We start from the raw sequence: 27891 nt of genomic DNA on the forward strand, positions 1-27891 counted from the left end.
GTGAAATCAGTTTTGGGTGCTCAGAATTGGGTAATTGGTGTTCCAATCTAAAGAATTAGGATTATGGTTAAACTTTAAAATTTTCTAACACACACACACACAGATAATCAGCAAGAAATGGTTGTACAGCTGAAAGTATACACAGAAAAATGGTAAATGAAGAACTAGAATTAAATCATACATCATTGTACATTTGGTGTAAGAGAGCAGAAAACACCAACGCCAAACAAGGAAGAGAAAAGTAGGTACTTCCCTTTATGCTTTCCTAGGAATGATAATTAAGATGAGTCATCATGTTGAAACGAATTGTAATTTTGGTGCCATTTCACCTTACAGTGATCAGTTTCAGAGACACCCTTTTGTGTCAGTCCTACTTCCATTCATTTCCAGCCTAAATAAAACCAGCATTTCTTATTGTATACAAATTCCTATATAGAAATAAATGGCAGTAAGAAAAGGATAATATAGTTAAACCTAAAACCGTATCAGCGTATACAGTGAGTGGATGTACATTCCACAAAGGCTGGTAAAATTTTCTAAACAACAGCAGCCTTATTTGTGCACAACTCACACCCAGGATTTGGTCTTCCCCTGTTATGGATGTTTGAAAGAAAGAATTAGGCCTACTTGACTAAATAGAATAAGAAGCTACCTTGAATGAAAAAGAATGATGGGACCTATTTCTCTTCCTTGTTTTATCTACAGGAGGATTTCTGGTTCTGGATCTCCTCTATCAATGATGTCAATGCCATTCTCCGTTCGGCATTTTGTGACTCACTGCAGAGTGCCCTATGCATCATTCTTAACTCTTCTGGACTTGCCTTTTTTAACAGTCCTCGTAGTTTCTGTACCTCTTCATCCATTGACTCATGACCTCTCCCTTCAGATGGATTATACTGCTCCTGCTTTGCCAACTTGATATCAAAATCTTTGTCCTCTGTGTCTCCTATTGAGCAACTCAATCTCAATGAGTACTTATGGACATCAATATTATTTTCCAAAGTCACAGGTGTTATATGCTTGTGATTCCAGTACTCCATGCATTGATGATCGTGATCAAGAGCCTCGATAACCTGACACCAATTTAGAACCACCAGAACACAGAATTCATAAGTAAAACTACAGCAGATGCATGGCACAGCAAGATGAAAATCAGTCTGCTTTCTGCATGCACGCATGCACATATGGACAAATAAATCGACACATAACAAAATCAAAGTGCATACATTTATTTGCTAATGAGTGTGTTTTTTTCTTTAATTATTTATTATTACTATTATTCTGGGTGCGTGGTGTGCATACATTTGCAAATCTAACATGCTAGCAAGAATCACGCCATCAAACAAGCCAAACAACAATTACCAATGCTTAAAACAGAAATTAACCACAAAAGGAGGGAAAAAGCATTAAGCTTTTACCAAAATCCATCTTTTTTATACTGTTTTAGGTTCAATGTCTACAATTAGGGCCATAGATCAAGGTTTTATAGTTTAATAATCTTAAAAGGTGAAACAAATACAATAAAAGCAGCGTTGTTAATGCATAATTACTCAGAGAAGTTCAGGTATCTTTCAACAAATAAAGGATTTGCAAGGAGCATGAAAACAGGGATTCAGTTTTGTCTCATAAACAGGCAGAATAAATGCAGCTAAGGATGAATGAAGATAGTTTTACCTGAATAATGGGTGGAGAGAGAAACCCAAACATTTCAAGCCCATTAACACTTTGCAAAGCATCTACAGAGGGCAGTCCTCGCTCTCCTATGCTGCTGTGTCTTATAATTTCTTGGTTGAGTCTCTGAAGCACCATTTCCCAACACTTCACTGCTGAGACATTTGTGAAAGTCTCGCATGGACATTCTTCTAAAGTAACCTGGAAGTTCATTTAAAAGTTGGGTAAAATATATACAAGATAAAAAGATAATGAAAAGTTACAAATCTTTCTTGGGGTTGTAACAGAGTTTAATCCTCGTTACTTTAACGCGTGTTTCTACTAAAATGTTTCATTAGCGATTCATAAGTGAATGCAACTCGCTAGGCTAGAAAAGAAATCATAGTTCTCACACTATCGAACATCTAAATGTGTACAAGAAAGCATCATCACATGTATTTTTTGTTATATTTGCAGTATAGGCTCATCATCTGTTGCAATTTTCAAATATAGGTCTTTGGAATTATTTTTCTAAATTTTCATGCTGATCAATCTAATTATGACAAGAAGAGCAAGGCACGATTTTGGGTTTGGCTGAAAGAAAGCCAAACTAACTACAACAGTAGCACATCCATCCTGAGCATGATGGGAGCTCTGGATTCATAGATGTGAACCCACCCAAATCAGGTGACATGTAAAGAGGGACGAGATTATGAGGGAGGAGGGACTGACTTTTTTGCAAAAACTTTCATATGAATCAACACCAACAGATGAAAATAATATTAGAGTATTAATGAAATGATTAAATTCATCATTTCTTACAAGGTTAAGCTTTTGAAACAGCTGGTAATTTAACATATAGTACTAAAGCAGATGTCCTAAGTCTGAACCTGTCTCCCTAATTCACTCATTTGAATTAAATATTTAAGATGTTGGGTATCACTTATTAAGCGAAAGTTTGAACTCATACGTGAGGGGAAGTGTTAGAATATTAGTTAAACAATTAAATTCGTTAATTTTTATAAGCTTAAACTTTTGGAAAACTAGTGATTTAACATATATCTATGTTACTCACTGTCATACTAAAACCCTACTCAAGTGGCGTAAGATATTTAAAGAAAGAATGAAAAGGAGAAAAGATACACCTTAAAAAGCGGCCCGAGAAGGCCAGCATCAAGGACTTCTGACATGTAACTACAAATTTTTGTTGGATTAAGCACGCTAAAAAACTTGATGCGGCTTCTAAATCCTGCACAAGTTACCCAAATTGAGAACAAATCAATGGAATCCTCCTTTAAATAAAATAACAAATAAAAGGTATTTTAAAAGACCCAACAAATATTTGTATTCAGCATACCTTTTGGAAATATGGCCTGCTTACTGCACCAAAGCTTTCCAAACATGACAGTCCCAAAATTTATCGGCTCAACACAAAGATCCAACTTTCGTATTGGATAGCTGCCATCCTCCATGGATACCTTTACATCTGAGGTATCCACCATTTCTGTTTCCAACGAGCTGTCTGATGATATTTTAGAATGTGGATGCAAAGACAAAAGATCAACCCCAAACAACTTGTTGCCATCATTTGAACAAGTATGCTCAAGATCTCTCAAACAAAAATCATCTTTGTTTAAAAGGACAAGTGAAACTGATAAATTACAGTTGCTATCGTGTTGCATTAGATCTGGTTCTCGTGCTGTATCTGAACTATGAACATTTTCTTGTAAACAGTTTGACATACATGTCTCCTCCACATTTGAGATGGCCTTGCTATCAAAGCAATCAGATATAGGTAGCAATCCACTTTCATCTTCATCACACAGAGCATTGAGATCAAGATCAATACAGCAATCCTGCCCCACCTTACCTTCGTTGTTGATGACTAAATTTTCATCGTTTATGATTGCATTATGACTATCTATACTGATGTGAGATGTGCTTAAACAAAATGATCCATGCTGGGAGCCTGACTGGATAACTTCCGAAGAAACGTGACCATATGAAGTGCAAGGCAAATTCATGTTCAACTTCTCCTCAGTTTCTGGGCAACAAGAAGAACTTTCCCTTTGATCAGGAGACTTGGTTCCATACGAGTCCCTTTCATCATCCTTAGCTACACAAAAAACCTTGTCATTAGCAGAAACCAATCCTGAATCATCTGATTTCCATACTTTTATTGCATCAACTCCTCCTTCCAATGCTTCAACCAGTGTGTTTAACTCATTCATAGTGTAGCGCAGAAGGACAAATCTATTGTCAATTTCACATGAACAAAAATGGCTGGCATGTTTAAGACATGAAAATTGATCAGGGGAGCACTGGCAGCCAGCAGCGGATAAGTGTAAGTCATAGAAGCAAACTAAACATTCTCTCTCTTTTCTCAAATCAAAGTCCCTTTCCATCTTTTGCAACTTCAAACCGCTTGGAAGACCATCTGTTCTTTCATTTTCCATTCGTACCCTTGTCTGTGAATGGTAGTATTGAGTAATAAAGAAATTTAGTTCTCTAAAATGGCACATGAACATGTAGATAATTATTCAATTTTATATATCAACACAGAGAGAGAGAGAGAGAGAGAGAGAGAGGCAGTAATTCACCTTAACTACATTGGTAAGTACCCCATCTTTCCCACAAAGACCTTTCCATCTCAAATTTCTTGGAGTCTCCTTTCCAAGAATGGATAGCTCCCAAAGAGCCTGTACAGCTTCCAGAGCAGACCCTAATAACAATTTGTCATGCGAAATTGATGTCTTGCGAGGCTGCTTACTATAAAGCTCTACTGCATTCTGGCCATGTACTAACCAATCAACAGGGGCCACATTCACTGCCTCTGCACAGTTGAAGCCACAATTAAATCCAGAGTGGTATGCCCTCGGAAAGGTAAGAACAAATTCACCGGAATGCTGAACAGCTCGATATACTGGTACACCCTCAGATTTTAGAACTGAAGGAGATAGCTGAGTAACCTGTCCCAAGACGAAAATTATAATCCTAATGCCGGAAATATGCTCATAAAATGTATAAGCAAAGTAGAAATAAATAGGATGTACAAGCCCTAATGTCCTTGTGGAGATCAGGACAGACGTGTGATAAGGGAGTGCTTGAAACTGACTCACATGAGTAGTTGTTGATGGCCGTCAAATGATAAACACAATACAGGAAAGAAAAAGAAAAAAGCAAACAAAGGTTCAATAAAATTACTTCAATAAGAGAGTCATCAATTCAGAAATTTTCATTAGACTCCACAACTTTTCATTAAGCTCCGCGTCGTTCACCATATATACATATATATATAGCTTGTAGGGGCTCTTATTTCCTATCTTTTATTAGTATACCAGATACCAGTTGACCCAGAGGTGCATCAACAGGTGTCTAGTAAGAACACTTTGCTCACTCACAAAAAGTCTTCACATTTCTTCATCAATTTCTTTTTTTTATAAGTTCACATTTCTTCATCACTTAAAATGTATAGGATGTAGGATAAGCTTTATGTGCAATCACTCTGGGGTTCACCATCATCATCCATCATACATTACAAAATTTATAACATGACACAGTGAAATATCAACTAGGAAACAAATCAACCACATATAAGAATTCTCTTAACTGTTTTCTAATCAAATATGCATTTTAACGAAACTGAATTAATGAATAATTATTTAAGCCAATAACAACTAATGAAGTGCAAAGACATCTTACCAGCTCGTCAAGTAAATCTGGCTGTTCTTTAAATAAATCAGGTAAATGCTTTTTCATTGCATCTTCCAAAGTGCAAGCGTGGCTTCCAGGTACTCCATACCATATTTTTGGATCACCCCAGTGTAGATAGTTTAGTGAATAGAGGTGGTGGTCCTCAACATGCTGTTTCAAATTGCAAGGAACAAAAAAAAAAAACCAAGGTTAAACTCTAATGAGAAGAAAATTTATGAAAAATTATTGATCACAGCTTGTATTGTAAATTCAATAAAATTCTGATGTGAAGAAAAAGTTTTGCAAAATGGTTAGTTCACATCTTGAATGGGAAATTCAATAAAATCATAATGATCAAATATTTGACCGAATGCAGAAAGCAGCCTTCCACATTAGTTTTTGTTGCATACCATAAACAACCAAAAGTAGTTAACATATTAGATATCAATATAGGATAAGATAAAAAAAAAAATTTTCTTTTTTCCATTTTATTTATTTTTTTTATGACGAAGAACTCCTCCAAGGCAGGACCACTTTATGTATCTACCCGTGTCAAATAAACCTCGGACCTGTGCAAAATATCCCCTCCACACGGATCAGGTAATACTCCGGCTTCACTAGCGGGCTAACCCCAATGAATTGTTTGCTCCCAAAAGAATTTGGACCTTAAACCTGATGGAAATACCACCAAGACCAAGGTCCTTTCCACTTGAGCCAAACCTTTGGGGCTATATGTTTCTAAAGTAATATATCAAATTAACAATTCCCAAGGAAGTTTTCAAAAGCATCATAGAACAAATTAGGATTAATACAAACAGTTCAACCTGACCAACACATAAATGGTTCTGAAGCTTAAAAAAATAATAATAATAAAAACATTGGCCAGCAACAGTACATGAAAGAGAAAAACAGAAAGAGTGTCAATGTAATGTTGAAACAGCCAAGGTTTTCTCATCAGAGCCAAGCTGCTTTTCCAACCCAGAGGGATTGATGCAGGGGCATCGTCTATTTTATCCAATCCATTAGGTATCTCAAGACTAGTATTTTACTATTATGTCATGCTTTATATTATTATGTTTTTAGTATTTTCGAAAGGTCTTGCAACTAGCACGTGACTTTTAATGAAGTTGGATGGTGAAGATTTATTTGTTCTATGAAAGATGAAGAGATAGGATTCCAGGGTTGCTAAAAGGCATTAATAGCCTCTTATGAGTCATTGTAGGCAGCCTTTTATTCTCAAATATATGAAATTTCGGATCTTTGTTCTTACTCTTTGGAGCCTAAAAAAATTGATCCTTTATTGTTCCAAGTTCAATCTTATCTCCTCTTTGCTATAGAGATTATTGCTGGAATTTCTTCTCTCTTTTTTTTTTTTTTATAAATATTGCTGGAATTTCTTCTTAAACCCTTTGTAAGCGTCAATTTGATTGAAAGGTGGCATCTTTGGCTGGCTCATTTCAGATCTAAAAGTTCTCTTTGCTGCATCAGAAATCTAGTGCATAGCAACAACAAATCACAAATTCTGCAAACATTTGAAACCATGCTGAAGCTTGGATATGTAAAACTATACTTTCTATATAAGCAAAAACTTAAATTCAGTGGTTTTCTTTTTTGAATAAGTTGAATTTAGTGTATTGTTTCCCAGTTCAACTTCCATAAAGTAGAAATCTGTCCTAAGCCAAAACGTCACTAAATCTGCCGTTTATCACCTTCCCAAGATGTAAAGAGACTATGAAGAGCACCTGTGTTAATTTTCCAATATATAACTATATTGAAAAACACATTCAAGAAACAAATTACAATAGGCTAGTAAATAACACGTCAGTAAGCACAAGTATACATGCGAAAGCTTTCAACATTTGTTATTTGGTTTTATATAACTCATTAATTCATGTAGAAATTCAATAAGGTCCCTTCACCTACCCAACAGAAAGAAGAAAAGCACATCCCAACATAGAGCCATGGCACTAAAACTCCCGAGATATCACTTTCTTCAAAACATAGTACAGAACCTGGCAGGCGTGGTAAGTTATTCAGATTCCAACCCGACAGCACATACTGATTTGCATCACTTTTGGTTAACATGGACGATGCCTTAGGAAACCCACTTCCAAATGCTCCTGTTTCCAAGTCAGCTCCATAGGATACCTGCAACATGACAGAACAGAGATATACACCTTTTGCATATATAGACAGACAAATTTGAAATATTAGAGCGACAAAGCTATAAGGATACTCTAAATCCATACCTCAACCTCGTCTTTTGGTTGCTCAACTATCCGCCAGTATTCACCTTCGATATCCTCCACAGAGGGCTCCCATCTTTTTGTCTGTTCATTTTTGCCGAAGTTTAAGTCCTCTTTAGCGGACTTTGTTCCAAAATAGCACTCCTTAAAATAATCAGCATATGTTTGAAAATCTCCAAGTGTGAAGTCTGAACCTGACTGAAACCCAAACTTCTCATCAGTCTCAGAAGCAACATTAGCTTCTGAACCAGAATCAGTACGTCTCCTGCTTGTTCCCATTCTTGAGTGCTTCCTTCTTTTTCGCTTCCGTCCCCTGCTTTTCTTTCTCATGGGTTCCCTATTTTGAAGCAAGTCAACTTGCTGGATACGAGTAGAAAATTTAGCATGTTCCCATATGTTTTTCTCTTTAAGAGGACAGGGTGGAACCCATGAAGATGGAGGAACAATCCGACATATGCCATATGATATAGCCTCTGGGCGTATTTTTTCAATGTAACCAAGTGTATCTTCAAACTCCTAATGAAAGGTGAATCACATGCAAATAAATTAATAAAGTAATACTACCAACAAAGGCAAATTAATGACATAGTTCTAAAATAAAAAAGTACCAAAATGATAGAGCAATATTTGTTGACAGGAGAATACCTCAATAGTTGGATGAAACACAGGTGCTTCATCGATGATAGGCCTGCATGCTTCAGCTGGATCCCACTTAACTGACATCTGCAACACACCAAAGATGGTCTTACTTATGTAAGCATCATGAAACAGCAGGAGAAAGCTGATGGGGGCATTTAAATAACTCACTGTAAGTGCATATGTCCACTCTGCTTTAGAAGGCATTTCAAATGAATTACGTTTTTTGAAAGATGACATTTGTCCTATAATTTTAACTCTCAAATTAGCTAATCTAAGATTCAAGTAAAAGTAAATTCTTCCAATGGTATTAACCATATATAAAAGTAACTCAGAAATTCCAGATATGGCTTCTTTCTGAAAAGTGACAATATGCTTTCAGATGCCATGGAAAAAAAAAACGCTGAAATATATTTCACTATAAACCCCAATCACTCCTTTATGATATTGTCTTAATTTAATACCACAAAAGTTACAATGGATGGAGCTTGGTAGCTAAAATTATCAACTCCAAGCCATTGACATTTTTTAAGAGTTCTTCATAGTCTATCAATTGCCACCACACACCAAACTGACTCAATAGTTCTAAACCTCTGTACCGTTATACTTTGAGGACTGCCTGAAAAATGAGTCAAGTGTATTGTCACTTTTTTGGGTGTGTTTAGAAGATTGATCCTGCAAAACCTCTTCTATAAAACTGACTATAAGGCAATTAAGTTCAAGAAAACACAGTGAAATATATGACAGTGGCATCATTCCGTTATAGCTTTTCTATCTCATCAGGCTTTAAAGAAAGTACATAAAAGCATGTTGTGAAAAAACAAATGATGAAAGGCATGAGACATCAAACAACCAGATAGGCTATATGCAGTTACCATACTCCTCAAGACCCAGGTTTAGATTACTATATGCAGTGACCAGAATAACATATATTACAGCCAAACACAACATCTTCATGACAATGTGATGCAGAAAACTTATGATCGATAGAAACAGCGATCAGATTTGCAATGTGTTAAGGGTCAATCACAAGAAAGATAAAATAAAAGATATGAACAAAATTAAAACATAAAAATCTTCGGATCATGTAAGATGAATGGATAAAACAGATATATTGGATAAGTCGGTGCAATTCAATAAAAGGGAATAAGAAATTAAACCTCTTTGATATGAGATTCTGCTGGCAATTTGAACTGTTCCATTGGCTAAAAAAAAGGTAAACCCTAATTTACCAAGTGATAGATACCTGCAAAATAAACCCTTTTAATGACCTACCCAAATCAATACAGAAGCCATTAATCTGGAACAAACCCTCAAAAATTTGATACTTTAGATAGAAACAGAGAGAGAAGGCTATCAAATATATATGTACCAAATTCTAAGAGCTCCAAAAGCAGTCCCCAAGAGCAGGTTGGTTCTACTTTCTGAATCAAGCAAACTTAACCCACAAAAGACCCCATAACAAAAAAAAAAAAAAAAAATCAATAAATTGCAAATTGAAAACCCATCCCCCTGCAATTATGAAAAGTTAATTCTACAACCCAACAAAAAAAAAAAAAAAAAGGAATATCTTGTCAAATCTGGTTTTTCTAATTAAAGAATAAGAATTGACCAAGTAAAAACAATCAAAATTTGAAAAAAGAAACAGATAGTTTAGTTTGGGGAAGGAAGACCTAAGAATAAAATAATAATGAAGAAGAGGAAGATAAAAAGAAGGCAAAAAAGGTTTAGGAGGGGTTACCTTAACAGGGGGCTAAGATCATTGGAGGTGGAAAGACGTGTAAATTGGGGTCTTTTTATTTAGTTTTTATTAATTGCGGGTATTATTTTAAAAAAAAAAGTAGATTTGTAATTGGGGAGTTAATTAAGAATAACAAGAATAGGAAATCAACATTAAAGTAGGAAACGAAACGAGGAAGTTGGATCCAAATCTAATCTAAGGGTCGCGGGAGAGAGAACGTGGTGACGGTTAATGGAAAAGATAGAGAGAGAGAGAGAGAGAGAGAGAGAGAGAGAGTCAACATGAATGAATGAAGAAGCCTTCCAGTTCCACCGCCACAACAAAAGAAAAGCATTAACGGAATCCAACCAACCACAAACGTTGTACTCTTTCTTCTTCTTCTTCGCGTGAGTTGTGTTTCTTTTGCTCTTATAGCTCTTACACGTTCGCGTCGGTAGTCGGTACTTGTTTACGTACAATACAAGGTGTACCCTTTCTTAAAACATTCTCTCTCTTCTTTATCTTTTTCTTTTTTCTTTTTCTTTTTTTTTATAACCACTTTGCTTGCATCATTCTGTGGGCGTACGTTTTTTTTTTCTTTTTTATTATTATTATTGTATTAAATCTGTGGGCGTATTAATTAACGTAGAGAGAATAGGATATTGAAATAGGGATAGTATATAAAACTTTACCAACCATTTTTACTTTTTATTATTTTTGTAATTATACTTTTAAATTTTTAAAAGTGCCAATTTAATATATCCCTTTGAAATAGGGATAGGAGAAATGTCAAAACTTTCAAAATGCATCTTCTTTTTTTTTTTTGAAAAAAAAAAATGTATGGATTTAAGCGTTTGTCAAGTTTTAACGAAATTTACAAAAATATTTATATTTAAATCTTCGAAAAAAAAAAACAATTAATATAAAATAGTGATATTTTGGAACTTTTAACGGGATTTAAAGGAAAATCCTAAAGAATTTATGAAATAATGCTAGCGCATCTACTCCTGTCATTCCTTCGCCCTTCTCTGTTATTTATTTTTTTTTTTAAATCAATCACTTGGTTCACCTTTATTTAGGTGGGTCCTATAAATTTAATAGTTGATTTTTATTTTTTTATTTTTAAAAAGTATTGAGAAGGATGGAAGAATGACAAGAGTAAATGATGTAGCATAAATTAAGTGAAACATTGGTACACTAAAAATTGACACTTTTTTTTTTTTTGACATTTGCACAAGAGGCGAGAAGAGGATTTGAACTAGTGACATCCGCGTCATCCCAGCCAATTGACCTACCTCTTAAGGGCAAATTGACGCTTTTTAAAGTTGTATAATTATAAAAGTGATAAAAGATCACAAATAGTAAGTAAAGTTTTCCCTATATATTATTTATTTCATGATTAAAATTTAAAGTTTGTGCATTTAATAATGTACATAACATTATTATTTAAATTTTTTTTAAAAAAAAAAAATGTCAACATTGACACGGTCTCCACCGTTAAATTAACTAATTTTAAACGTTGGCCGTAAAATATATACTTTATATTTCATTTAAAATTAAGAGAATGATATTCCAAAAAGGAATAAGATCCGTTGATCTTTAATAGACATGGCTGTCATTATTTTGAAAATGAAATAACATATTATTGTCATAATGATACCAAGTATTCGTAATTTCAACATCCAGTCCAGGCCGACGGAATGGTGCGCTTTTGTCCATTTCATTTTGTTTGTCAGTTTCATCCCTTCTTCTTCTTCTTCTTCTTTTTTTTTTTTTTTTTTTTTTTTTTTTTTTTTTCATTGTTTGGGATTGAATCTTATATCTACCGCTATGGGTGAAAAGGCAGGGTAGTAAAATCCGTTAATTATCTCCACTAACTGTATAGATGGTTAACTGGGAGTTAGCGGTTAATAATCCTAATAACTGTCAATTACTTTTAAAAGAAAAGAAAAAAAAAAACAAAAACAAAATGACGTTGTTTCTATGGTAATACGATAATACTCTACTACATACGACATCGTTTCTAAATTTGTACGACATCATTTCTAAATTTATATATATATATATATATATATATATAGGTAGTTAGCAGTTTTTTCAAAACCTAAAACCGCTAACCGTATCCGCGCAATTAACGATTTTTTTTAACTGCCTTTAAAAGCTGTTAACGATTAGTAGGCGGTTATCTTTTCACCCTTATCTACCGTAACCTCTCCACCCACACAAGCCATGTGCTTCTTCTGCATCATCTCCGGCTACCTCTCCTTTCACTAACGTCATTCGTTACAAATGTGTATGCTACAGTCATCACGGTCCGCATAAGTTAAATACTTACTTTGTGACATGGCAATAAAATTATTATTGAATTTTGAATATATTTTCATTTGTTATTTCACTATTACCATTTCTCATAACTTTTAAATCATTAAAGAAACATTGTAGGTAGTAGAGCACATGTAATAGCTTTAAGAGATTGTAAGTAAAGAGTATGGAATACTACTTACCTTGATATTGCAAATTAAATTGATCAATCCATTTTAGTTAACTCAGATTTGTTATTTTCATTTTCGGTTACAATTACTTTGTAATTGTTCGATGGGCGAGACCTTCAAACAATTATCAGTTAACTGGACTAGAAGAATTGCCAGTAACTCTACTAAAATGGTCAACGCTAGTTTTAGGGGCATTACGGGACAAGACTAAAATAATAATAAAAACTTCATTTAATACCTATAAACTTTCATTATTTTTGCATCACATTCGATCCTTAAACTTCAAAAGCCTATAGACGAGGTAATCGCTTATATTCATCTCGCTTAGTTATCGTTCTTCGCTCATTTGGTTATTTTGTTTACTGTTTTATCGTGCCCTTCTAACTGTAATGTAACTTTTAAAATTATCACTGAATTTAATATAATTATTATTAGATTTTGATCTAATTTGGACTCAGGAATTCTTTAGCCTAAACCCAAGTGTATCCTTGTCAAGTGTGGTCCACGTATGACTCAATAAAACATTAGGTAGTTCTTTTTTTAAAAAAAACTAAAATTTGGATTACAACCAGTGAACCAAACGAGGTTGACATAGCATTAAAGTAGAGATTAAGCAAACACAGTAGACACAAAATGGTAGGTAGAGAATGGAGAATTGGAGAATGGAGAAAGGATCCAGTGGTCGCAGGAGCAGTGGATGAATCAAGGGACTCCAACATAATTGGTGGATTTGGGGATGTGAAGTTTGGTAATAGAGATGACGTTGATGATCAAAAGGAAGAGGAGGCCAATGAAGGAGGCGAGGAGGGCCCCAGTTCCATGGTCGCAAAATGTATGGAACTTGTCGCATATCTTGTTCCACCTTGCATGAGAATTTCCATTCTTCCCTACTTCTGCCATGAACGTCGCTGCCCCATCACCGGCCGACGCCAGAACCACCGTCATCTGCGCCACCCCTCAAACCAAATAATTAATTAATTAATTAATTGATTAATAATAATAATAATAATATATAAAATGACAAATAAAAAGTACCATGTCCAAAATGGCAATGATTGCGAGGCGGAGTCCCTTGTAATCAATCTTGTGCCCAAAAAGCTCTACAAGTATCATCGTCAAGCTATGGAGACTGGCCATACCATTAGCTACCACAAAGAACCTGTACCAAAAAGTTTTTTTATTTTAGGATTTTTTATTAAATATTGTCAATTTTCAAAATACCAATTTTTTTTTATAATAAAAAAAAAAAAAAAAAAAAATTGCAAAGATTCATTCGTATGTATGTATTTTTGCAAATTCTGTTAAATCTTGACCAACCCCTAATTCTTTACAATTTTTTATAGGGTATTTTGAAAACGAAAAATCTTGACAGAAGGGGCATTATAAAAATTGAAAATTGAATACCTTAAATTAAGAATTTTTAAACATTTGAATAAGTAATATCAAAACAAACACGTAGACGTTCAAGGGTTTTGTGAAGTTTTCACTTAAATCAAAATTTTAAGGGTATTTTGAGAATTTCACGATTGATTTAATGCTGAATTTTGATAAAAGAGTTGGTATTACAAACTTCTAAAAAATGGTTACTCTAAATTGATACTTTTTTAAATTTTAATGGTATGATTGTAAAAATAATAAAAAAAACTCGGGTGAAGATTTTTTTGTTTTTTGTTTTTTGTTTTTTTTTTTAATTATTATTGTTTACGCAATGCATGGTGGCACATTTGGATTTGGTGAGGTGATGATGGAGAACTTACACGAATGCAGGGGTGTGTTGAAACTTGGCAGTAAGAGTGGCTTTGAGTGGAGTGTTGCCAATGGTTGCAACCACGAAGGTGTTGGTCTGTTTGTTGAGTGCCATCACGATGGTTGCGGATGCGGTGGCCATGAAAGCAACCAACCTTAGCAACAAAAGAAGCCAATATCCCTTCTTCTTTCCTCTCTGTGCGCCTCTGGAGATGCTGAAACCAACCTCTGCTTTTCCTGCATCTTGTTGGGCCATTGAGGTTTGAGAGAAATACAATGTGGAGTTTGTGATGATGGCCTGATGGGTAGCCTTACTATATATATATATATATATAGAGAGAGAGAGAGAGAGAGAGTGAGAGAGAATAATAATAACAATAATAGATATCAGTTTTTTGAGTATGAGAAGCAAAACTGTAAATTCCATGGGTTGTCTAACCATCTCACTGATTTTGGTGTTGGTTGTTTGGAAAATTAAAGCCCAAGGAAGGCCCCACGCTAATTGTGGTAAGAGATTTGGTTGTTTGGAATATATGCTTGTAAGACTAACTCAATTACCCCCATTCTCTTGCCTACCAGGATTCTCCAATCCTTCCTTTTTTTTTTTCTTTTTTTTTTTTTTTCTACTTTCAGCATGAAGACGAATTATAATTTTTTTTTTTTTTTTTAGGTGGATAGAATTGCAACAAAATGTTGGGGAATATTCACCATAACTTTGTAATTGAAATTTGGTAGCAATGTGTGAAAAGGCGGTTACTGACTAAAATTGTTAACCGCAATTGCTTTGATAATTAATAAAATCGAATAACCGATTAAAAAAACCAAGGCAACGTTTATATGGTAATACCCTACAACATACGACATTGTTTCTAAAATTTTACACATTTTTTATATATTTAAACACCAAAACAATGTCAAAAAGGGCTCACAATTTGTGGTTTTTTAAATCCAAAAACCATTAATCACACCACCCTATGCGAGGCGATTAGCGATTAAAGCAGTTAGCGGTTAACCACCCGCTATTTTAGCCTAAGTAGCATATTATATAATATTAATTAATCCTAACATGTCACTCAAAAGAGCAATTCCAACACTATCAAATCAAGTTCTGTGTTTAATATGATAGTAAAAATTATTATTGACGCAAAATATATATATTAACCAATCTTAGATTCAATGATAATTTTCATCGTCACATCAAAGAGTAAACGCTTGAAAATACATATAGCATTTCTCACTTAAAAAAACCCACGCTAACACCACTCTTACACTTGATTGATGCTTTTGGCAATTACCATATCCCCGGAGTGCAAGGCAGACAAATTTTGACAAGAATTGACCAACATATTGACATCGATCTACTCAAAAATCCTTTGAGTTTCCTTCCAATTACAAACCACCAATTTCAAGGAACATAAGAAATCATTAGATAACCTATATCAACCATACCTACTCCATCCAACTTTTTATTTTTTCTGTTTTTGGATAAGCCTACTTCATCAAACAACATAAAACATAAAAAAAAAAGCTCTGAAGTCATCCATTCAAGATACTGTTATAGATTATAAGATTAAAGCAAATTTAACAAAGTCACAAAAAATAGTAGTTTATCCATTATTTTGCATTTAAAGAAGATACATAGCTTATGAGCATATCACTCAGCTAAATGCAGCAAAGAATGTATATTATGAAAATCACATAAATGACTACTTGTACAGTGCCCTTTCCACTCTTTGTATCCTCTTAATATATGTCGCGTAAAACGTCTCAAAATCCTTATATTTGATTAATGTCAATCATGGCAATCCCCAACATATACACAAACAATTTCCACTTCCATCTTCCATGGTACTTCGTAATATGGATTCGGATTTTTTCTTACAAGTAAAATAACAGCAATACTTCATGTATTTCATTAGATTACTTTTTGTCTGTTGTGACTCCAACAACAACATTGCTCACCTGTGACATTCAGAATCTTTATCAGCACATCTTTTTTTGCTCACAAAAAATGAAAGGGCATAGCAAATCTTGCTTTGTTGTTGTGCTTCTTTTTTGGTTTGGAGGAATTTAAAACAAAAAACAGGTTATAGCACTTACCAATTTGCCACTTTCGTCAACAGACATAGGATTCTCGACGACAACAGTTTGGCTCTGAGAATGAGGCAACATTTAAGTCAATACCACCTAAGTTTTCTCATATCAGGAAAAAAAAAATAGCAAACTCAAAAGCTTACTGATGGTTAACCTCGTTAGAGAGAGAGAGAGAGAGAGAGAGAGAGAAGACAAAAGCACTTACAGCTGAAGTGGCGGGTGTTGCTCCAGAGTTGGCTGACCCATTAGGTCTATGCACAGGAATTGGAACCCTCGGATTGGCAATCTGCAGATATATAAGAAAGTGAGAGAGAGAGAGAGAACCAACATTCACCATGAACTCACAAAAGAAACACGCCTAAACTACAGAGCAATAGTGACAAAAAAGTAAAGGGGTATGTATATAAGTATGCGTTCCGCTAAACAGAGAAGAATATGAAAGAGCATCACAGCATACAGAGAATTTACATACAATCACTTGATCAATAAAATGCAAAATTTAGCCTTTGCATGGATTCATAAAAACAATTCACAGCTTGTGCTCATTTGCATGCATGTGTCTATGCTCATAAGCAAGAAAACAAGTGCGACATATGTATTTATGGAATTGCTGAACTCATTAAGCACACCATTTAACAGGTTTTCTCAGATTAAATAATACAAAAATTGAAAATAAAAGAGAGAAATGAGGGAATATGGAGCTCACTATAAAGTAGCAAGTTCAAAACCTCCATTGAATCAAATTGGAATGTATGTTATAACTTTTGACAACAAATTACGAAGAACTAAATTCTGGGGGAATAAGAAGTAAAATCAAATGTTAAGTAAGATAAAATGCATTAAATTATACTCACACCAACGTTAGTAACATAATGACAGACTGCACATTTAACAGATGGAGCTCCATATGGATACATGAGTGTTGTTCGGCAGTTCCCACAATTGACATGGGCAACCTGGCTGGATACTTTTTCAGTCACAAAAGCCAAAACAGGAAAAGTCAGTAAACAAGCTGTGCTGTGCTATGAATGGATATTATTACAATTTATGAGTGCTGTGCCTATGTAATGATAAAAAATGAATATACAAGAAACTGATGAAACCAGAGAAAATTCACGAGCATATGAGACGGTGCCGAAGGCAGTTTACTGTTTGGTGGCAGATTTCAGGGTTTTGTACTAACAGACTGACCTCTAAAGATTTGACCATTACAAAGAAAGAATGACACCAAGGGTGCCTATAGAAGAAAAGTAAAGACTCTGATTGTTCACTAGACTAACTGCTAGCTATGCAATGGGCAAGACTTCTTTACTTTCTGAAAGAATAGGATGATGACTCGAGACATCTTGCTATATTGCAGAATGCAAGATTCAAGCATTAAACTGGTTTGGAATATCAAAATAAGATTTGCAATTTCACAACATGTTGACTTACACCTTCCCTAATGCAAAGGAGCACATATATTGTACCTGGCGCAAGGTTCACTGTGTGGCAGCAGGAGCATCTCACGCTTGTTGCCCCACGTGTATACATTAGCAATGTCCTGCAACCTCCACATATAAGTTGAGCCATTTCTGTCCCTGCAAGGATAATGTACAAAATCAGGTAATTGAACCCCAACACTCTCCAACCATAGACTTATATCATGTACATGTTAAATACAAGTTCAATCAGTGTCTGGTCCAAAATTCTGTGGTATTGTAGTATCTGCTCCCAAATATAAGTAAAAGCTAATGCTCCTTACATTTTCAGACATAATCAATAATTCCCCACACTATCCATTCTGCCAACTATCATATCATTCTCCTTTTCTTTTACATAGAATGTCTAGGATACACGCATAATAGTTAATACAATAGCTTAAGAAACTTTATTCTCTTCTTGTAATTCATGAATGTGAGCGCATGTCAACCAGCAGCAAACACAAGCTGACTAACAATACACAAAGCGAGCAACGCTTCTTTGCTGCAAGCCAAGATTATCATACACTGCCACACATGCAACATATGACTGATTAACTGCAATTTGGATGGCAGCACCTGTTCAGCCATCAAATATGTAGACAGTGATGCCATGTAGTGGGTTGCCAAGGTGTTTTGAAAACTATACCTCAAAAGTATAAGTAAAAAAAAAACTATGCTGGAATTTGATCTTTAACTATCAAAAGTAATGAATTTGTTACTGATATCAAGAACCAAGCAAGAAGAGCCATTAGCATTACTTGGATGACTTGAGTGCTCTCCCGTCTTCGATGGAATTACATTTCTGTATTGCATGTTGACTTTAAGAGGAAGAGGGAATTTTTGTTTTTTGGAGTCAATCACAAAAAGACACAACCTTAGTATACATGAAGTATACAAAAGAGACCTAAATCGAAAAAGAAAAAAGATCAAGAAAATCATTGAAGCTAGTAATATGAAGGCACTCAAAGGCAGTTGTCTAGTGGTATAGGGTTCTAAGGAAAAAGATCTTCAGTTCCACCACCGTTCTCTCGCAATCCACAAAACTACAATTAGTTCTTTCTCTCCAAATACACCAGATTAAGCAAGACAAGATCATCTGCCACATTGCTACCCTTTGAGAAGAGCCATACTGCCCTCTCCAACAAGCGAAAAGATCCACCACCCGCCTAAGCATGACTCACTTTTAAACCCCCCATAAAGGCAAAAGATAGAATTCAATCAAGCATAAGCAGTCTCCTAGTGGAGTAGGAGGTGTCTAAAGATTCCCTATTCTTCTTGCCCTGTCTAAGTCTGAAGGAATATAACAAATTGAAAAAAAAATGTGGTGAAGACATTCACCTTTCAATCTTGCACCGCTATGATAAAATTAAAGTTTCAACTGATGAGAGTCACTAAAAGGCTGTAAATGATCTGCCACAGAAGTGTCTTTCAAGCGAGCAAAGCTGAATAATTCCGTAAACGCTACCTTAAGGGGTGAGAATTCATCCCAACCCTTCCTCATAAATTTCCACAAACCAACCTCATAAGACCAATTAACCTCACTAAAACACCACCCACCCCTACGCTACCATATTTACAATCCACTACTGCTATCCACAAAGCCCTTCTCTCAAAAGCATAGCATCATAACCATTTTTCCAAGAGACACACGGTTAACAAAATTAAATTTCTTCCACCCCCCCTGCCCCCTGAAATTGGAGAGCAAACATTGGACCAACTTACCAAATGAAATTTGAACTCTTCACCAATACTTCCCCACAAGAAATCTCACTGTAACTTCTCAATGCATTTTGTGATGCTTGCAAGGATGGGAAAGAGAGACAAGAAGTAGGTCGGAAAATTATACAAGGTACTCTTGATCAAAGTACAACCTCTTCCAACCAGCCAAACAGGGACTCTTATCTTCTCAATGAAGTCATCCTAAGTAGATCTGGCCTTAAAAGGAGCTCCCAACAGAAGACTTAGATACTTCATAGGCAAGGATTAAACCTTGCAACCCAAAATGCAAGCCAAACCTTCTTCATCACCAACATTACCAACAAGGATTAGCTCTGATTTAGCCAGGTTGATCTTTAGGCCTAAGACAGCTTTTAAAAAAAAAGAGGTGATCTGGATTTTCCACACAAAAAATCAAAGTATCATCCACAAACAAGAGACTTAGATGTTAACACTTCTAGACCTCACGGAAAAGCCTGATAAAAAACCTCCATTCACTGTAGTGGAAGTCCTTTTGCTTAGTGCCTCCATAACAATGACAAACAGCAAAAGGAGACAAAGGGTCTTCCTATCTCAAGCTGCGAGAGCTACTGAAGAACCCACTAGAGTATTGTGGACCAAGACTAAGAAACGTATCGAAGAGATACAAAGAGCTATCCAATTACACCATTTCTTCCTCAAAACGACCACAGCATATACAAGAACAAACTCCAATTCACATGATCATAGGCCTCTTCAATATCCAATTTACAAAACACCCTTGGCTATCCAATCCTACGATCAAGGTATTAGCAATGATAACAAAATCAAGACTTTTCCGTCCTCCAATGAATGAATTCTGAGAGTTGGAAATGATCTTCTACAAAACCATTTTCAACTTGTTTGCAAGAACTTTAACTAGAATCTTGTAAACTCCCCCCACAAGACTGATTGGGCAAAAATCCTTGATATCAACTGCCCCTAATTTTTTTGGAATAAGAGCGATAAAAATGGAATTAAGGCTTCTTTCAAAGTTTCCTTGGGCATGGAAATCATGGAAGACCTTCATTGTATCATACTATCATCCTTAAGAACATCCCAGCAAGCTTGGAAGAACGCCATAGAAAAACCATCTAGGCTCGAGGCCTTATTCAAGGCTTTCACCACCTCATAAACCTCACCCTCCTCAAATGCTCTCTCCAACCAATTAGCCTATACCTCCCCAACATAACCGAAAAAAAGGGTATCCAGCTAGTCCGCCAATTATACAAACTATTTTAGTATTGCACAATGCATTCTCTAATCTCAGAATGATATATAGAAACTGTACCATTGACCATCAAAGACTCAATGGAGACTCAATGGAGTTATTTCTTTTCTTCGAGTTGGCAACTAGATGAAATAACTTCGAGTAGGCAACTAGATGAAATAACTTCGTGCACTTGTCACCTTCTCTAAACCACAACGCCCTCGATTTCTATCTCCAACCCAACTTCTCTATAAAAGTGGAACTCTCCAAATCACTGATAACTTTAGCTTTCCTCAATTTCTCCTCAATACATAAAGTTCTCTCTTCCTCCTGAAGACCTAAGGTTACTAGCTCAAAAATCTGAGCAATTAATGACACACATGCTACATTCCTAGGAGAAGGATTGAAGGCAGGAGCAAAGCAGTTTGGGCCAATCTCAGATCAAGTATGAAAATTCAATTTATGATAATTATACAAGATCAATGGCTTTGGGAAGATGACCAAGTATGAACTAAGGCATTCTTTTACTCCTTTGATTCCTACTTAGTAAAAGTGAATAGAGCATTCGTAACTTTCAAACATTCTTATAAATCTTCTACATTGCTGACACCAGGAACCTTATATGTTATCTATTTGGATTTTTTTTTTTTTTTTTGATAAGTATGTTATCTATTTGGATTTCATACAAAAATATTTCTCTCCTATTGAAACTTATTTTCAATAAAACAAAAGAGTATAAAAAATAAAAATATTCCCTTTTATAAATATATTCATTCTAGTTAATTTTATTGAAAGATCTAAATTTTACGACTTGTGCCGTGTAACTAATCGCTCATAGCATGTTATCCTCTCTTCATCCCAATTCGCGTCTAGGTTTGAAATGGTACAATTATCAATGAAAAGGTAGAAATATAGTTATCTTTATATTAGAGGTGGCCCAATTTTTAACAAGAATCATGTTTGCTTTGTAAAAAATGGATAAAGGTAATGTAGGAAATTGAAGAAATAAGAACTTCCATTTTTAGAAAGTGGAAATGTGTTCTGGAACGTCTAAAACAGGAAAAATAAATTAAAAAAAAATAAATTAAATTAAATTGGGACAAGGAAGTACATAAATTCAAGAAATCCAAAGCATAAACTAACTGCATCAAGAACTCTCCTTGAAATCAAAGTACTTTTAAATTTCAGGTCCAAAATGTCTACTAAATAATAGCAAAGAGACAATGCAATTACTATGAATGGAACAATACTCAGCAAATCATTTAAACTAAACTTTGGCTACGCTTGATAAGGTGACTGTAATAATAGAGGCAGAGGCACTCACCCAAGAAAAGGGAAAAAGAAATGGATGTGATAATGGGTTTTGCTTTTACATTAACAGAATTTGTGGGTGGCAGAAGGCCTTTATGGGCTGATAAACCATCTAGAGCCTAGAAGTATGTAAATTCCATATTAGTTGCAAGTTGAGAAAGAGACCTATCCGTATCACTGTATCTACGCACAATGACGACAGTTATCACGACAGTTATGGCAACTACCAAAAGCAGCTTTCTTTATATTAGGCAACTACCGAAACAGGAGGTTAGTGCGGTGACCAATCTATGACTGCTACACGTGCATACAATGCGTCCTTTATTCATATCCAATCTTCCGCTTTCATCGCTCGTAGTTGCTCTCCTCCTTAATGCTGCTATCTTCTTCTTAGCCTTGTTTGGCGCTACATACCTTCTTTGCTTTCCCCTACGTGCCCATGAACATTAGTTTGAGTCTACGCCCATCTTTCAGAGTGCAAGGAAGAAGAGGAAACTCTTGACCGGATCATTTGTGCGATTTCATGTGAGGAGCCACCTTTGACGGGCTTTGAACTTAAGAGTATATAAACTCCACTCGGACAAGGAAGTATGGATTGGATCTACGTCCATTATCTTGCTATCCTCGAAAAGCATTTAAATGCATATAACATCATCTTGGGGCAACATTCTGGCCCCAATATAGCTAGGAAGATTCTCCAAATTCAACAAGTTTGGGAAGCATATTCTGCCCCTCTTACTTCAAAAGAAGCAATAATAACAAATTTGCATCAAATGTCAACCAATCATCTTCAGAACATTCTTATCAACAAACTTCCCAATGCAATTTAATGATCTTCAACTGGACAGACTATAAAATGCCAATTAATAAGGTTTTGGCTCTATTTTTATTTTTTCACATCTTATGCCCTTTTGAGTTCAATTAGTTTCACCAATCATCATTGAAGACCAATTAGACACACTCATCTGTATACATTATTCTCACAAAAGGGCCACAGTTGGCTTACTCAGACAATCTGATTTTTCTTATTCCAAGTCATAAGCTACTTTGGACATACGGCGACCACATATTTGACTCAACTAAAAAATCTTTCAAATCAAGCTTCCAAATAAACATTTAATAAGAAAGTCTGAAAGGTATTCAACAGGTAAATGCCAAATTTGAAACAAGGAGAAAGGAAATAACAAAGAAAATACCAGGAGGAGGGACTGCAGTAACTGCATTGCATAATGCACAGCAAACATTTGTGGCTCCTCCAGGATAAAGAAGAATGCTCCTACACCCACTACACACAAGCTGGCTCTGCATAGCTGCAATGTCAAATAAATAAACATAATGAAACTACCAAGAGGTTAATGAGGATCATCATTGAAATCTATAGCTCTTCATAAGCAATACTATTGAGAATGATTTGGCCAACATGCCACTCTCATTGGCCTAATCCAATCAAACTTCCGTAAGAACTCAAAAAGGATTAAAAAGTGTCCAATGTCGTAAGCCAAGAAAATTTAAACTACATAGGAAAAAAAAAAGAAAAAAAAAAAAAAAGAGGGGGAATAAACCAAATGATTAATATTTTCCCAAGGTACCTTTGCGTCTCACAAACCAGGTCCATTTAAAATGTCCATATACATGCACAAACCCTAATGTGCTAAAGATTCATTTTGAAAGCTAATATAATTTGATAAAATAAAGTGGAGGTCACTAGTTTAAATCTCCCTTCTCCCTCCCCTTGGGGCCAAAACATTACTTATAAAAAAAAATATAGTTGGATGAAATAATAATTTCTTCTTTTTTCTTTAATAAGTAATCAAATTTCAATAAAAAGCACAAGGGCACAACCCAAGTACACAAGATGTATACAAGAGAAACACCTATCCAGAAGAAAGAAAAAAAAAAAAAAAAAAAAATTGTAGAAACTAAAATATGATAGCAATCATAAACAGTTGTCTAGTGGCACAAAGTATTAAAGAAAAAAGCCTTTAATTCAACCACCATCCTCTCACGGTCTTCAAAGCTACAGTAACTTATTTCTCTCCAGATACACCACATTATCTAGGACGGAAGCATCTTCCATAACATTACACTATAAAAACTACCAAACTAACCTCCCCAACAATCAAAGAGATCTTATCTAGGCATGACCCAGTCCAACTCAAAAAAACTATAAATAGAATCTAATAAGACGCTAGGAACCTCACAATAGAGTAATAGGTGATCAATGGATTCCCCCACTTTTCTTACACAAAACATCAATCTACCACTATAATACATTGCTTCCTTAGATTATGCGTAGTGAGGATCTTCCCTAAATTTCTACCAAGCATAAAGGATTTAGTTATACACAATCAAGTGGGAGTTGATGACAAATGCCAACCAACAAAAAGTTTTGGAAACAACAAGGTTGTTACCAATTTTAAGATGATGATGATACATAATTTACCAATTGATCTACCCCTACTTTACACATCTCCGGATAGGTGCATTTTACTGAAAAGAGATAGGCAGGAAAAAGATCAATGAAAAAAGAAAGACTAGCTAGTGTGATCAGGAGTAGTCTATGACAACCAATACTTGTCCAATGAAAATTCCCAGCAGACTTGGACTGATCAATTGAAGTGAAGACCGCAGGTCTAGGGGGCCTAATCATTATCATTGCATTTGAAAGCTTCCTTGTAACTAAGAGATGAGCAGATGATAGCCAAAGACGTTAGCATCTCCATTTTCTATATCTGAATCAACATATTGTTCCTGTGTCGTATCAGCTGATTCTCTCACCAAAAAAGTATCACAGGTTTCAGCGGGAGTACTTTGAAAGTCACATGTCCCCTTCAGGAAGCCTATTTATTTTCCTTTTCCTGCACATTGTAACTCTATTTACCGATATTTTCAGTTTCCTTCCACAAGATACCTTGAGCTCTTGCCCTTCATATGTTCTCTTCTAATGATTTTCATTTCAACAAAAAGCTTAGAATAAGGATGCAGAATAAAACTAAATACCACATTCCGAGCAGTGAAACTACAAGACATGTCTCAAAAGGACATGGATTTGATAACAGATCAGGTGGGAGAGAAGAAAGTTATAGCCCCCCTTTTGTGTTTCAGCTCCAAGAAATTCAAAGACATTCAAATTGTGCTCTTCTGATGTATCAAGTATGAATTTGATACTGTTTCTTTAGCCAATGCAAGAATCAAAACATATGTATATTAAGCATATGGGTGGAACCATTTTTGTATTTCCCTACCTTGCGGTAAGAGCAAAGCCACCAAAGCCAAGTTCAATACATCCTGGCGGAAAGTATTTTACACACAAAAGCATTTTGGGAAATGTATTACAATGTCTTGCAGGGAAGAAGCCTAAAGAATGTGATTTAGTGTTACCACAAGTTGAATTTCCATTCAACAGGTGTCATGAGTAATAACTGCAGTCCATTTGAGACTGTGTGGCCAATATCCAAATTGGTTCTGGACCTGGCCTCCATTCCAAATTCAAGTAAGGTGAACAAGAGAGCAAAGGAGATGGCTGACTATTTCAAGTCCACCCATGATGAAGTGAGGAAACAGATTGAAGATAGCAATTTGAAGTACAAAACAGTAGCTGATCAACACAAGAGTAAGGTTGCCTTTGAAGTGGGATGACAAGGTCTAGGCGGATCTTCCAAAAGATAGGTTACCATGTGGTGTTTACAAAAAGATAAGTGTTGGATCGGGCCTTTGATTATCTTATCTGAAAACCAATTGGTGTCTAGTGAGGGAAGCCAAGGCCTTTTACGGCATTCGAAATTGCAACCCGCAAGGCATGTTCTAAGAGCCATCCAAGTGAGTAGAGCGGCCTTGTTGCACCTCAACACGACGCTTCCACAACTCGAACCCATGACCCTGGCTTTATTACCATTTGTTGAATCAGACCTTTGACCATCTCATCTAAAAACCAATTGGTGTCCAATAAGGAAAGTCAAAGCTTTTTATGGCATATGAAATTGTAACCCACAAGGCATGTTGTAAGAGCCGTCCAAGTGAGTAGATCGGCATTGTTGCACCTCAACAATAAAGATGGGAATTCCAAGCCATCTTAAGACCTTATCTCTATTCAATGATAAGGCCCTCATTCGATACAACTTTGGGAGCAAAGATGAAGACAACTCGAGATCGAGTTTTCAACAACCTAGGGAGACAGATCCAGCCAACTAGTAATGGCTAAACTTTTCATAGTTAAGAAGGGTGTTTGTAGTATTTCAAAAATTTCTGAGAAGATTATTATTTAGTCTTTTTTTTAGGCAGTTATGCTATTAAGACTATTGTTTGGTAGTTAGTACTGAAATTATTTCGGTGAGGAGTAAGCCTTATCTGACTTTTGACTGCATGTTCTTGAAAATATGAAGTATTTACAATTCAAAATGTCTTCTAATAATTTTGTGCTACAAACTTAGGTCTGGGGCAGTGCATAGCATCACTTTTGGATTAAATATATCTGTTCTTGAGAATTATTACTGATAGCCTACTCTGGGTTTGTGTCTTTTAATCTACTTCACCAATCAGTTCCAGCAGGCCTTTCGGAGCTGTGGAATCCATGAGTTTGGCATTAGACGGGAGATACAGCTGCCCTGACTTGAATTGATTCCATCCTCAGCTAAAGCTGAGACAGACTAATTGGCTTAGTTGAGGGGGAGAACAGGTAACATCATCTATTAGTGCCTGAAGATGTCTTTCTTGTTTCTTTTTAGTCCTTCCCAATAGAGGTTTTCCTCTATTTTGTCATTTTGGAGGATACCTTCTCCCTCTTCTCCAAGTATTCCTACTAATTAAATGATATCTCGATTCCTTGTAGAAAATAACTCATTTCATAAGTTCAAATAATAATAATAATAACTACACCTAACAATTCACGCCACATCCAAAAAAGTAAAATCTCGATTTCGTTCCTAGTATCGTAAACTTTTCTAACAATCAATGTGCAAACAACCCAGGAATGTTGTACCATGTGTCCAATACGGGATTTAGGGTCATGCTTAGACTTTGAATACATCCATATTGAGTTGCAAATAGAACATAGCAAATCAAGGGGAAAAAAAAAAAAACTTGAACAGAATGATTAATCACAAGCACATCAATAAATAGAAAGCCAAAATCGATATCGGACAATCGGATACACAACCACAAAATTGCAGTATAAAAAAATGAGATTAATCAAAATTCACAATTTACCTGGTTTGTTTCAAAATACCGAGGTCCCGATCCTTTCAAGTACTTTGACAGACGAGTATTATTATTCTGTGTAATAGGAATTAAAATTTCATGAATCAAGTCATCAACCAAGACCCAGAGCAGCGAAATCCCTAAATTATATCAGAAAATCCACAAATTTAATCTCAAAATAGAAAAACAAAAGGCCATCGTTGAGATTGATAGTACCTGAAACCGCGGCGAGGAATGACGGATTTGAAGGCTGCGAAAGAGGATTGAAAAGCTGAGGCCAAAAAAGGCTGCACCCAAATTTGGATATTCCTGGATGAGAAAGAAGAGATCCGACAGATAAACAAAACGAGTTTGGGTCGAAGCGGGCGATGGTTTTCTGTGAGGATTGGAGATGAGAGAAAAAAAAAACGAAAAATATAGCGATACTAACAATATATAATAATATTATTAATTTGTATTTAAAGATTTATATTACAGTGTTTGTTATCGGGAATGGGATTTTAAGAATCTTCTTTGCTCGACAATGAGGAGACGCGGATTAAAGCCTGACCATTTCATTTTTTCGATTATTTTAATTATTGGTAGGAGTAAACGAAGAATACCTGTTCCTTTCAAGAAAAATTAATATTTTATTATTGTTGGGAGCATTTGCAGGAAACGCTGTTTCTTATTTTCTGATTTGATGGAATCAAGCAATTAG

The 27891-nt window shown here is 35.4% G+C and overlaps 3 protein-coding genes across 6 annotated transcripts; all 3 read right to left on the minus strand.

Moving 5' to 3' along the window:
* Positions 1-225: 225 nt before the first annotated feature.
* On the minus strand, positions 226-10375 carry LOC132170314 (lysine-specific demethylase JMJ18). 3 transcript variants are annotated; one of them, XM_059581243.2, is made up of 12 exons: positions 10248-10375; positions 9598-9663; positions 9386-9471; positions 8235-8312; positions 7593-8105; positions 7267-7491; positions 5353-5514; positions 4251-4619; positions 3008-4118; positions 2796-2899; positions 1675-1872; positions 226-1073 (listed from the first exon to the last, which is right to left on the minus strand). In XM_059581243.2, the coding sequence occupies exons 3-12, from the start codon at positions 9425-9427 to the stop codon at positions 696-698; spliced, it is 3180 nt and encodes a 1059-aa protein (XP_059437226.2). In that variant the 5' UTR covers positions 9428-9471; positions 9598-9663; positions 10248-10375; the 3' UTR covers positions 226-695. The 3 variants fall into 3 exon arrangements, with proteins under 3 accessions (XP_059437226.2, XP_059437227.2, XP_059437228.2); XM_059581244.2 differs by lacking the exon at positions 10248-10375 and adding an exon at positions 9967-10229; XM_059581245.2 differs by lacking the exon at positions 9598-9663.
* Positions 10376-13017: 2642 nt separating this feature from the next.
* LOC132172351 (CASP-like protein 1B2) lies at positions 13018-14455 on the minus strand. The gene is made up of 3 exons (XM_059583836.2): positions 14195-14455; positions 13473-13596; positions 13018-13382 (listed from the first exon to the last, which is right to left on the minus strand). The coding sequence occupies exons 1-3, from the start codon at positions 14437-14439 to the stop codon at positions 13140-13142; spliced, it is 612 nt and encodes a 203-aa protein (XP_059439819.1). The 5' UTR covers positions 14440-14455; the 3' UTR covers positions 13018-13139.
* Positions 14456-15719: 1264 nt separating this feature from the next.
* Positions 15720-27868, minus strand: LSD1 (LSD1 zinc finger family protein). Of its 2 annotated transcripts, none has more exons than XM_088518682.1 (9): positions 27794-27868; positions 27408-27500; positions 27201-27266; positions 23192-23305; positions 17747-17857; positions 17132-17244; positions 16483-16563; positions 16284-16337; positions 15720-16145 (listed from the first exon to the last, which is right to left on the minus strand). In XM_088518682.1, exons 4-9 carry the CDS (start codon positions 23301-23303, stop codon positions 16104-16106), a joined length of 513 nt encoding a protein of 170 aa, XP_088374808.1. In that variant the 5' UTR covers positions 23304-23305; positions 27201-27266; positions 27408-27500; positions 27794-27868; the 3' UTR covers positions 15720-16103. The 2 variants fall into 2 exon arrangements, with proteins under 2 accessions (XP_088374808.1, XP_088374806.1); XM_088518680.1 differs by lacking the exon at positions 27794-27868 and adding an exon at positions 27667-27773.
* Between the last annotated feature and the right edge of the window lie 23 nt (positions 27869-27891).

This window comes from Corylus avellana, chromosome 1, assembly GCF_965113065.1.
Source record: "Corylus avellana chromosome 1, dhCorAvel1.hap1.2, whole genome shotgun sequence".
In the NCBI taxonomy this organism is placed as follows: domain Eukaryota; kingdom Viridiplantae; phylum Streptophyta; class Magnoliopsida; order Fagales; family Betulaceae; genus Corylus; species Corylus avellana.